General features: G+C 37.0%; 1 protein-coding gene across 1 annotated transcript in view; it reads left to right on the top strand.

The window, feature by feature from the left end:
- tm7sf3 (transmembrane 7 superfamily member 3) overlaps window positions 1–13639 on the top strand; it is a 77986-nt gene that overhangs the window by 47978 nt on the left and 16369 nt on the right. The window contains exons 7-10 of the mRNA XM_039761674.1: window positions 1701–1787; window positions 3748–3828; window positions 8202–8354; window positions 10876–10973. Coding sequence (XP_039617608.1) covers window positions 1701–1787; window positions 3748–3828; window positions 8202–8354; window positions 10876–10973 — 419 coding nt within the window. The remainder of the gene's footprint in view (window positions 1–1700; window positions 1788–3747; window positions 3829–8201; window positions 8355–10875; window positions 10974–13639) is intronic.

The following is a 13639-nucleotide window of genomic DNA, read 5'->3' on the forward strand; positions in this document are numbered from 1 at the left end:
TTGTTACCTTTACTGCAGTACAGTGATTACCCATAAATTACTGGTGATAAATGGTTGTGAAATTCTTCTAATATGCAACCTATGTTTAAATGTACTGATATGTTTTAGTCAATTTAAGTAATTGAAAAGTTTGTGGCAGTCTCTTTCTTTTTATTTCCAAATACCCATAGTGGTTTTACATTTCTTTTTCAACATACCGAGTACTAGTTGTGAACAATAACTGACTAAAGTATAAACCTTTCTACTGGATTAAATGTATTGATTTACTGAAATGGATTATATTGATTGAATTGTTTGTGGGAAATGCAATTTACTTAGCATCCCTACTGAAACATTTATTTTCTCAGGCATGTTTTATTTTTGATTTCTGTCTGTTAGAATGAAACTGCTAGTGATACACTTTTTCAGCAGCAGTAAGTTGAGGCGCTTGTATTTTGAAGCCACAAAGATGCAGATGAAAATCACACAATTGGGTTTACTTTTTAATTAAAGACGAACCAATGCTTACAATTCTGAGAATATATATTGTCACAAGAACGAGACATGGACAGATAAAGAGTTGGGGCAGCCACCCGTATTTTGTGGTATCCTGGCTGCAAAGTCGTTTTTCTTGTAGAAATACAGAGCACTGAAGTGCATACAACCGAGTCCAAAACAAGACTGAGGAAACAAAGGAAAGGGGGCAGGTTTTAAAGGGGGAGACAGGAAGTGAGGTCGTATGGATCTGGCACGTGGTCTTCCACCATTGGCTCGTAGCCGGAGGTGACATCAGAGGGACTGGAGCTGGTGTGGCCGAGTTCCATTGGCTCAGTCCCGGAAGTGATGTCAGGAGATCCAGGTGAAATCCCCCGGGGATGGTCTACAGGCAAAGGAGAAAAAGAGTCAGTGCACTCTGCCACACCCCGGCATGCCTCCGAACTGCCTTCACTCAAGCCCTTTAGCTGCCTCCCATGCGCACGTGTGTGACAAGATGTTATGAGGTACTTCAGATTCCCAGGACCATAAAAGAAAATATATCAAATCAAAGCAGAAAGAGAGAGTGCAATTGTGATTCAGTGAATTGAAATTCTCTTTTTTGTCCAGTTGCTTACACTATAAGACCTCTTTCACTAATCCAGGGATATTCCAGCTGTGCCAGGAATGTGTTATCTACCAAATAAAATACTACCAAACAGTGCTGGTTCAGTGTATAATCTTGTTTAATATCAATACAAAAATTGGTCATATTGTCGGTCACTACAGAGTGTTTGTGGTTTTTTAAAGGTAAGAATCACATTGGTATCAGGCTCCAACCTTTTTAGGCAGTGATTTGTCAGCTTAGTTATTTCCTTAAATGGTATTTACTCAAAATGAGTCAGTAGGGCAAATGTGGAAACACCAACAAATGAAGAATGTGGTTTTGTTCACACTGAAGCATAAAATTAGATTAGAAACTGCACCATTGGTCATCACTTCTGAGTATTAAGTATAAATTGCTTATAGAATGCTACCTTTTTTTGTGCTAATGTGTATGTATGTCAGTATGGCTTCCTTAGCTTATCTCGCATCTCTAAAAGCTGAGTGTTTAAAATTGTATTTCCTGTGCTTATTTTAAAATGTCACATCTATCTGATGTACTCAGAAATGCATCTTAAAACACTGTCAAAAACTTGTTGAATATTACAGTTTTCTAATAAATGTTAATTTATTTTTTTTTTTAGGAAAGATTTCTACAAAGGTTTTTTTCATCTTTATTGGTATTGCTGGATTGTTTATTTGCTTCTTTGGTCACAGATACTTCAAATGTGGTAAGTGCCAATACTTTTAGAATGACTTAATAGTCACAGACCACATCTGTAGTAGAGTGTTTGTAGAGTTAATGTCCGTTGTTTATTCTTTAGAATCATTCCCTCTCCGCCTGCTCCGTGAGGTTTAATGTGTTCCTTCACCTCTTTTCTAGAGCACCTTGTGCCTTTGTTTCCTGCTGTCAGTTTTACTAAATGATGATTTATATTTTCACCTTATTTTTACCAGTACATTACATCATTCTGTTTCAATTGCTTTACATCTATGTGTAATTTTGTATATACATATGGTTAAGCTTATTTAGTATCATTTTCTATTTGTTAAGTTGAGCAATTATATAACTTTTTAGCTCATTTTTTCATTTTTAATTTGGCCTTGACCTTGAAGCTTCCAATTAACTTTCCTTAGTTGGCTTTGAGTTTGACCGACAAATCCTGGGACAAAACACAATGTAGAGCCTTGGTATCAGCAAGTACAAGTATTAAACAATAGTGAATTCTATGACGTTTTGTCTCAAGGGAAACTACTTATCAGCATTTTTAGTTATTCTGAAGTGCATTTTGAATTTGAAAAAAAGGTTGTGGGCCATTGCCTTCTCTGTTGCGTTGGTTCTGTGCTGTCCTGCTTCCCTTCAGAGGTCATATTTTATTATGATAAAAAAAATTAAATTAACTGACAAATCTTTGTATACACCATATCATATTTTTTCAGCACTAACTCAAAAAGGATACAACTTGACTGTTCTGTTTCCCTTTTTAACACAGTATGCTTCATGAAGGTGGATGGCATCAAGATGTCTAGCAGACTGATATGCTCAAGATGCCAATTTACTGATAGACATTTTTTGTACTTTGAATGATGGGATGGAAGTTTTAGGCATGATGGGAGGAAAAATGGATATTGATATGATATTTGAAGGCTGTCTTTTTACATTCTGACCTTTTTGTGGAAAATACGTAATTGAACAGTGTTGTCCTTTTTCACCTAATGGATTTGCATTTTTAATTTAAAACGCCCACAAGCATCCATCCATCCATCCATCCATTTTCTAACCCGCTGAATTCGAATACAGGGTCACAGGGGTCTGCTGGAGCCAATCCCAACCAATCCTGGGCAGGGTGCCAACCCACCGCAGGACACACACAAACACACCCACACACCAAGTACACACTAGGGCCAATTTAGAATCACCAATCCACCTAACCTGCATGTCTTTGGACTGTGGGAGGAAACCGGAGCGCCCGGAGGAAACCCACGCAGACACAGGGAGAACATGCAAACTCCACGCAGGGAGGACCCGGGAAGCGAACCCGGGTCTCCTTAACTGCGAGGCAGCAGCGCTACCACTGCGCCACCGTGCCGCCCTCGCCCACAAGCAAATAGCTTTTAAGTTCTTTTATTTTGCTTTAAGATGCCTATACTGGTTTTAAAAAATAGACTGTGTCAGTGCAGTTAAATCACTATTAAGTTTCAACAACCAAACAATTTAATTTTAAGTTAAGATATTTATAAGAACATGGTCCTAGTTCATAAATGGCTATTACAGTTACATTCTGTTAATTTCTTATCAGGACAGGAATCCGGTTGAATCTGGAACCTGTAAACCAGATATACTCTGTAACTACTTAATTTTCATTGTACTTACAATAAGGAACCAGTTCAACAAATCAGCTAGCCCTCTTTTGTTTTTCTTTCATTATATCTTCACATTATAATCCAATTGTGCACTGTACTCACATACACACAAAGATCTCCTCCTGTTCTCACTTTAGCAGTAGAGAAATGTACCATGTTATCCATTTTTGCCTCACTTCTTATTGTTCTTCCTTTAGATATTCTTGTGCAGAGATAAGTATCCAGTTATGCAAAGCTACAAGTTATATCTTATTAAAGTCAACATACTCTTTTAACAAAAAATAAAATATCTGGGCAAATTCTAAACAGTATTTTTTTTTTTTAAAGAGCTGTTTTTTATGGGATTTTTGCTCTCTGGCATCATCTGTTTTGCTGTTATCACCAAGACTTCATCTCTGAACTATGATGGTAGGTTTTTTCCATTGATTCATTGTTACAAATAAAACTGTACATCTGTAAAATATGGTACATGGACCATTTACACACCATAATATTCTTGTGTAAATATACTTAATTCTATGTATACCTTGTTAAGAACAATTACTAAATGGGAAACTAGAGATAACATTTTTGAGTAAACTCGTTTTTATAGTTTAATCATGGAAAGTGTTACATTTGTTGAAAGGTTATGTTTGGTGTTTTGATGTCCAATAGATGAATACTGGCATTCTTGTTCTCAAAGTGAAGATCTCCAGTAGAGCTCTTTATGGGATTAATTTTGTGTCTCACCTGCCTGCCCCCACAAGGCTGTGCTTCTGCTGGATGCAATGTGCACTTCCTGATTCACAGTTGCTTGCCAATGCCATATTAGTGAGATGAGACTAACTTTAAAAAGACACAGAAATGCCAAATAGATTTGAGGAAAATAAATTATTCTTTCTGGTATATTCCAGTGATCTTTGCAACAGCAGGCAAATAATATTGTGATTTAGCAGTGATTTTTGCATTTCCATGTTTTTCTTTTGTGCAGTACCACAAGCTGTGGCAGAGACTGGTAGTTTATATATGACAGCACTCAGGCACTTCCAGCTTTTTAAAATTTCTTTCTGCTTGCTTAAAACCAAATTTATAATGTGTATAAGGGCATTGTGGCACCATTGCAAAAGATGAAAGAAAACACATGTGAGCATTTCATTAAAATATTGTGTGTGTAACAAATGTTAAATATTTTTCTAACAATTCTAATGTCATAAAACATTTGAGAAAATGAAAGACCATTTAATCTGTGAAGTTCATTTGGTTTGCTAATAGCATCGTTTTCCAATATGTCTCAGTCAGCCATTTTTTAAAGGTGAAAAAAAAAACTAAAATTTCTCTGTCAACGACAAAAAAGGTATTTTTATTCCAGAATTCCACAGCTCTGTAAGTGGGAAGGATTTCCTGGTTTCATTCTTAAAAATGCCTTTCCTTAGTTTCTACCGGTGTCCTTGAGCATGTGATTCACTGCTTTATCAAAAAAGAATTATAAAGGGTCAAGTGTATTAATATCTTTGAGGATTTTGAAGACCTGGATTTAGGTCCCTGTGCAGTCTTCGGTCTACAGAGGTTTAATTCCCTGTGTCTGTCATGGCAGTACTTGTCCTTTAGTCCCAATATGCAGTGCTATATAAGTATAGTTATTTTTTATTATTCTTATGCATTTGGTTGGTTAACTGTGCACCACTTTTAATGAAGCTTGTCTTTTTTGTAGCAGGATGACCATAACTGCACATAGTACTCCACAGTACAGTTTCACTAGTAGTCAATTCAAGTACTGTAAGAGTGACTAACCACCTTTATACTGTACTAACAGTGCCCCATGGCTCCACGCACATATTAGTGAAAAAGGACAGTGAGGAGGGCCCTGCTCGGCTCCCCACTCCAGACGTCACGCTTCCCCCTCCACTCGGCCCACTGCATGTCTCTCCGATTTGCACCATTAAATCGGTACTGCAAGCGAACTATGAGATTATTTATTGGAATTATAGAATGGGATTATTTATTGGAACTTTGGAGACTGCACTTTAATTTGAACACCTTGTTTTGTTGATTGTTTTAATAAAAGCGCTTTGCACTTTTTCACCATCCCCTTACTTTGTTGTTACCAATGAGCTTAGCAGTGAGGCACATTACTGATGGTGTAGGGTTCAAGGGCTCCCCAACAACAGATGGGAGCATACAGCAAACTCGCATTGTCACAACGTGATTTTGTGTTTTTTCACGTAAATTTGAATTGATTGTTGAAAAGTATGAAGGTGGCATGAGTATCCTGGACATGGCTGTTGCATACCATTTGCTGAGAACGACGGTATCTACGATTGTGAAAAACAAAGACGTTATTAAAAAGTAAAGTGAGGTTAAATTTTCATTTATTTCATCTAATTGCTTTTGTATTTATGTATTTTAGTATTAAGCAGTGTTTAAATTATTTTATACAATGTATATATGCCAATAACAATAGGATTTTTTTTCATGGGAATGGATTAATCATTTTCCCATTATTTCTTATGGGAAAAGTTAATTTGGTATACGTCCTGTTTGGTATAAGTCAAAGGATCTGGAACGGATTAAGGACGTATACTGAGGTACCACTGTATATATATATATTATATAGAGATAGAGAGAGAGATGTAACACAGAAGTTCCTGTTAACATCAGTTAGATACCACCACAGTTCTTTTCCACTTTTTTCCCATCCCGAAAATAGTCTGTGTACAGCATAATACAGGTAAAATTCCATTACAATGAATATCTTTACAATTAAATTTTCATTACAACAAAGTATTTTTATGGTCCTGACAGTTTCCCCATATGACACGAGTTTATAGAAATCGCGTTACTACGAAATACAATCAGCAGATACTTTGATTATGACAAAGTCCCCAAAAGACCTTGAAATGCCTGAATGAATCATCACAGAGCAGTTAGTTCTGTGGCTGTAGCTCAGTTATGCACAATGATCCCCAAACACAAACATTGTACATTTTTTCTTTTTTCGAACTTTCCTCATGCTGTTTTTTTTGCTGTTTGTTTTCTGTGGTTTTCAGTTTTTACCTTTTGCTTATTGTTCGTCAACATTTGAAAAACATCTATTGGAATTTAACTCATTGTCACCCTCCTATAGAAATGGCAGATAAGAAAAAACAACAAAAGCTCACATTAGAAAAAACAAAAACTTGAAATTTTTGCGGCTCTCAATTCCGGCAAAAAGAAAAAAGACGTTGCCAGTGAATTCTGAATTTCGCCATCGACACTGTCAACTTTTTTGAAATCTCAGGTTGCAAATCTTGGGCCCCAGCACAAATTTATACGAACTACTGCATTTGAAGACGTTGATAAGGCAGTTTTTATGTGGTTCAGTTATGCTTGTTCAAGAAACATTCCTATTAGTGCACCACTCATTCAAGAAAAAGCAAAGTCACTGTTGTGAGGTTTCCAAACTCTTTTGGACCTCCCCAATGGTCAAAGTTCCCAAAGTGAGATCATCGTGTCTATGGAAGACTGTTTATCCGTTGCCGGGGCAACAGCAGGTTCACAGCGCAAGCAACTCTAAAAAGATCTTGATGGGTGATGCAAGGAACATTGTAAATCCAGGGGACAGTATTACTTGGCCACTAACCTAGTAGTTAGTGGCCAAGTAGTAGTCAGCCACAATCCTGCCTGACTGCTGTGTCTGTGTATAGGAGAGTGGATTTCCTTCTGTTGTGCTCCGCTGCAGTACTGTGAGCCTGCGGTTGCCCTGCCCTAGCAATTTTCAAACAATCTTCCACAGCCAAGACAATCGCGCAATTGGCAATTGCGCTTCGGGATGCACTTTGGCATGTCGTCCTGTAATGGGTCCCTAAAGAGTTCAGAAACCTCACAATATGTAGAAGAAGAAAAGGTTTTCTGATTGATAACTGTGCGCCCACCCAATTGTATGGGAGTGCTTCAGCCATTGGATTTGGGCATCATTCGCGCCCTGAAAGTGTATTATCGCAAGGAAATGCTGAGAAAAATTCTAGTCAGCATAACTTGTAGACAGGAGAAAATTAAAATTAACGTGAAAGAAGCTATTGAAATGATTGCAAATGCCTAAACGCAAGTTAAAGAAAGCACTATAGGGACAAATACAGAATCTCTTTACTATGAAATTTTCATTACAACAAAATATTTTTTAGGTCCATGGCACTTCGTTGTAATGGAATTATACCTGTATTATCAGTGAGTAATGCTTCAGCTGTCATATTTGAATCATACATTGACTAAGAACTTCCAAATTAAAATGAAAAATCAACTTGTGTGCTGTTGCAGCCACCAATGGATGATGGCGAGGTAGCAGTATTGTGGAAACCTGTTGGGGTAGGACTAAAATATTACAAACAAAAACAAAATATGGTTATGTCTAGTATATAAATGTTTTTTCAGAGAATGGCCAGCACACATAATTAACGGTGTGTTTTCAACATGTGTTTGCTCATTCTTCTTCTCACAGCAGCTAGATTCATTTAAACAATCTTGTTACATTTTGAGCATACAGCAAAACAGCATTATAGACATGAACTGAAGTGCATCGACTGCCAAGATAGCTGTAACCAGCTTGAACTAAATTCAGTATTAGGGTGATCCAAAGAGTAGATAAAACCACAGCCATTGGTATTTGTTAGATTACATTACTAGTCATAATCATTTTTAGAACAGGAAATGGTGGGGATGATTTACTGACTTGTACTATTCAGTTCATTCTTTTTCTTTAACTTATCTCTTTAAGCTTTAAGACTAGTCTTGTGTATTTAGCTGATGTGTCTCTTATTGTCTTCCAGCTCGCTTAGGCTTAACTGCAATGACAGGAATCATATCGGGAGCCCTTGTGGCACTTTGTTGGTGGAGATTCGGTTCTGTCATCATGTGCATGGCAATGGTCAGCATTATACTGGGATTAATTCTAGCATCCATCATATTCTTCACTCGATTAGGTAAGCAACTGAAAACAAACGTAAAATAAGCTGTCCTTTACTCAAATTCTTCTTCACTTACTACCTGTATGAAAAAGAGCATTTTCTGCTTCCCCTTTTATATTACTGCTAATGGTATACTTTGCTGACTTTTTTTCTGTTTGTACAAGAAACATTTTCTAACTATCAGTGTCAAAAATATTTTTTCTTTGCAGTTAACCACAACAGTTAATTTTCATTTGATTTACAGAAGCAAATACTACAAAAAAGACAGAAGAACTTGCTGCTGTTCTTAATTTTTAAAGCATATAATCTCTTTATAAAGCATTTTAAAATAGTTGTCTTGTCTGATGCACTTTTTTACAACTGTACAAATATTCAGTAAATTATTCAATTATGTAAAAAATATTGGCAACTAATTCTAAACAGCAAAAATGAAATAAATCCAGTGAGTATGACTAAATATGTGAAACATAAATGTTTGATGGTCACATGCCATTAAGGTCAACATATATAATAGCTTATTGATTCCTGTTCATCAAGAGTTTCTAACATAATACTGAGTTGATAGTATGATTTAAGAATCACATACAGAATTAGTTGCCACACTTTAATAATTTATAGATTACTCCTTGTGTCTGATTTCATTTATTACAAACAAAAAATGAAAAACTTTTTTTGAGCAAAGGAATACAATTGAAACGTTTATGTGATGATACAGCCCCAATTCCAAAAAAGTTGAAATGCTATTTAAATAAAAAAGAAAATACAATGATTTGCCAAACTTATAAACCCATATTTTATTCACAATCAAACATAGAAAACATATCAAATGTTGCAAGTGAAACATTTTACTATTTTATGAAAAATATTAGCTTATTTTGAATTTGATGGCAGCAACACGTCTCAAAAAAAGTTGTGACGGGGAAACAAAAGGATGTAAAAGTAAGTGGTACTGAAAAGAAACGGCTGGAGGAGTATTTTGCAACTAATTAGGTTAATTGGCAACAAGTCAGTAACATGAATGAGTATAAAAAGAGTATTTTAGAGAGGGAGAGGCACTTAGAAGTTTCACCAATGTGCATGTACAAATTGTGGAACAATTTCAGAATAATGTTCTTCAATGTATAATTTCGAAGACTTTGAATATTCTATCATCTACAGTACATAATATCATCAAAAGATTCAGTGAATCAGGAGAATCTCTGTGCTCAAGGGATAAGACCAAAAATCAGTATTTGATGCCTGTGATCTTCGGGTCCTCAGGCGGAACTGCATTAAAAACAGGCATAATTCTGTCATGGAAGCCACTGCATGGGCTCGGGAACACTTCTAGATATCACTGTCTGTGAACACAGTTTCCTATGCCAACCATACATGCAGGTTAAAGCCTCCATCATGAAAAGAAGAAGCTGTATATGAACATGATCCAAAAACACTACTTTCTTCTCTGGGCCAAAGCTCATTTAAAAAGGCCTGAAGCAAATTGGAAAACTGTTCTGTGGTCAGACGAATCAAAATCTGAAATTCTTTTTGAAAAACATGGATGTTGCGTCCTCTGGACTAAAGAGGAGAGGGACCATCTGATGTTATCAGCACTTCGTTCAAAAGCCTGCATTTTTTATGGAACTGGCAGCTTGCACATCTGGAAAGGCACCATCAATGCTGAAAGGTGTATACTGGTTTTAGAGCAACATTTGCTCCCATCCAGTCGACGTCTTTTACAGGGAAGGCCTTGCATATTTCAGCATGCCAGTGCTAAATCACATACTTGCATCTATGACAAAAGCATGGCTTTGTAGTAGAGACCTGCCTGCAGTCCAGACATTTCACCAAATGAAAGCAGTCGGTGTATGAAACAAAAAATACGACAAAGAAGACCCAGGACTATTGAGCACCTAGAATCCTATATCAGACAAGAATGGGACAACATTCCACTCTCAAAAGTCCAGCAACTGGTCTCCTCAGTTCCCAGATGTTTACAGACTGTTGTTAAAAGAAGAGGGGCTGCTACACAGTGGTAAACTTGACCCTGTCCCAACTTTTTTGAGACCTGTCACTGCCGTCAAATTCAAAATGAACTTATTCTTTTATTCAAATTATACTGTACATTTTCTCAGTTTAAACATGATATATTTTCTCTGTTGTTAATAAAATATGTGTTTATGAGATTTGCAAATTATTGCATTCTGTGGGGTTTTACAAGTTCAAAATTAAACTTTCAAAATATACAATTCTCAGTGAAGTATGAGAAGAAGTCATCAGTTTAGCATTTGTAGTTGTTCACTTCACAGTTGAGAATTGCTTAAAATATACATACAAATGTAAAATACAAAAAGGAAAATGTGAGCTTTTAGGTGATCACAGACAAATCAAGGAAGAGCGTTTTATAGAGAAGCAATGAAATAGGAGTTTTCAGTTGCCAAGGTGGTTATGGGTTTACAAGAAACTGATTTAACAAACCCACTAACATAGATTACTAAATGTTCTAAATGTTACATTTATGGTTTATTGATGGACTTATGTGTCATTTTATCTTTAGGGGACTTCAACATTTTCCAGAGTGATATCATTTTCTGGGTGCTCTTTTGTGTTATAGCCCTTATTGTCCCATTGTTATTCATTTGGTGGCCAAGAGAGGTAAGAACACATAAGCAGCATTTATAGGTCCTTGCTAAAATGGTGGCTTTACTATCACACATTTGCCACAAGGAAAAAAGATCCAAATAATCTTCAAATTTGACTGTCTTGTGCAGTTTCTGTCCAAATGTTTGTACCAAAAATAAAACTGTTCACAAAGCCAATCTATTAATATTTTTATATATAGTCATATGAAAAATTTGGGAACCCCTCTTAATTCTTTGGATTTTTGTTTATCATTGGCTGAGCTTTCAAAGTAGCAACTTCTTTTTAATATATGACATGCCTTATGGAAACAGTAGTATTTCAGCAGTGACATTAAGTTTATTGGATTAACAGAAAATATGCAATATGCATCATAACAAAATTAGACAGGTGCATAAATTTGGGCACCTAAACAGAGATATTACATCAATACTTAGTTGTGCCTCCTTTTGTAAATATAACAGCCTCTAGACACCTCCTATTGCCTTTGATGAGTGTCTGGATTCTGGATGGAGGTATTTTTGACCATTCTTCCATACAAAATCTCTCCAGTTCAGTTAAATTTGATGGCTGCAAAGCATGGACAGCCTGCTTCAAATCATCCCATATATTTTCGATGATATTCAAGTCAGGGGGCTGTGACAGCCATTCCAGAGCATTGTACATCTCCCTCTGCATGAATGCCTTTGTAGATTTCGAACTGTGTTTTGGGTCATTGTCTTGTTGGAATATCCAACCCCTGCGTAACTTCAACTTTGTGATTGATGCTTGAACAATATCCTGAAGAATTTGTTGATATTGGATTGAATTCATCCAACCCTTGACTATAACAAGGGCCCCAGTCCCTGAACTTGCCACACTGCCCCACAGCATGATGGAACCTCCACCAAATTTGACAGTAGGTGTTTTTCTTGGAATGTGGTGTTGTTCTTCTGCCACGTAAAGCGCTTTTTGTTATGACCAAATAACATTAATTTTTGTCTGATCAGTCCAAAGCACTTTGTTCCAAAATGAATCTGGCTTGTCTACATGAGCATTTGCATACAACAAGCGACTCTGTTTGTGATGTGAGTGCAGAAAGGGCTTCTTTCTCATCACCCTGCTGTACAGATGTCCTTTGTGCAAATTGCACTGAATTGTATAACGATGTACAGATCCACCATCTGCAGGAAGATGTTCTTGCAGGTCTTTGGAGGTGATTTGTGGGTTGTCTGTAACCATTCTCACAATCCTGCGCATATGCCACTCCTGTGTTTTTCTTGGCCTGCCAGTCCTGGGTTTAACAGCAACTGTGCCTGTGACCTTCCATTTCCTGATTATATTCCTTACAGTTGAAACTGACTGTTTAAACCTCTGAGATAGCTTTTTGTAGCCCTCCCCTAAACCATGATACTGAACAATCTTTGTTTTCAGATCTTTTGAGAGTTGCTTTGAGGATCCCATGCTGTCACTCTTTAGAGGAGAGTCAAAGGGAACCATAACTTGCAATTGACCACCTTAAATACCTTTTCTCATGATTGGACACACCTGTCTATGAGGTTCAAGGCTTACCGAGCTAATCCAACCCATTTTTTTGTTGCAAGTAATCAGTATTGAGCAGTTACATGCATTCAAATCAGCAAAATTACAAGGGGATCCAAATTTTTGCACAGCCAGTTTTTCACATTTGATTTAATTTCATACCACTAAATACTCCTTCACTAAAAATCTTTGTTTGGAAAACACCCCAGTTCTCTGATGTTCCTAGGAAATGAAAGACATCCCACTGTTATCTTTTTTTGTTGAAAGTAGAGTAAATTATTATGCAGGCTGAATGGGGCTCCCAAACTTTTCCATATGACTGTATGTCATAGTTTGATTGTGTGATATTTTTATATATTTGGGGGATTGGGAGTATATAATTATCAATGCATTATTTTTGTAAAAAGTTAACAATATATAGGTCAAAGAACTACCTGTATTTTATGTATAGCCTAGTTGGTTAGATGTTGGCAAGATGCCATCTGAATAACCCAGGGCAAAAGTAGGACTCAACAAGGGACAGAGTGACAGAAGGGTCATACCCACTTAGCTAGTCACAGAGTGCCACAGAATGACAGGGTAGAAAAGACAGGCAGTATTGCCTGGCAGGTTGGCACTATAGCTTACTCGGCATTGATGACCCACTCTGGCAGGTGAAGACCCTAATGCAGGGCTATTCAACTACACATTCAATTGGGCCAGATATTCAAACCAAAAATTCTAGCTGGGCCAGACATTTTCAGCATCTGCTAAGCAGCAGGCAATTGCAACTCAACACAAATGAATGTATTTAAAAACAAGTAATGTTTATTTATTGACTCCCTTTTAACTTTGGTCACATCTGCACCGGTAATTGGAAAGTTACCAGTTCGAATCCCGTAAACGGCAGAAGTAACTCTGTTGGGCCCTTGAGCAAGGCTCTTAATCTGCAATTGCTTCGGCCTAAACATGATGTTAATCTGTATGCAGACCTGCAAGCAGGTCCTCCAATTTACAGGGAAAATTTGGGGGTTGACAGCAGGATTGGCACTCTAGCCAACATAAATTACCTCACACTGTTCCTGTGTGGTGCTGAGGTGTCACTTGCCGTACTTGGGTCCTAATTCAGGTGGTCTGTAGTGTTGTGGGTGCGGCAATGCGCTGTAATCAGTGTACATTTC

Source organism: Polypterus senegalus, chromosome 8 (genome assembly GCF_016835505.1).
Source record: "Polypterus senegalus isolate Bchr_013 chromosome 8, ASM1683550v1, whole genome shotgun sequence".
Lineage (NCBI taxonomy): Eukaryota > Metazoa > Chordata > Cladistia > Polypteriformes > Polypteridae > Polypterus > Polypterus senegalus.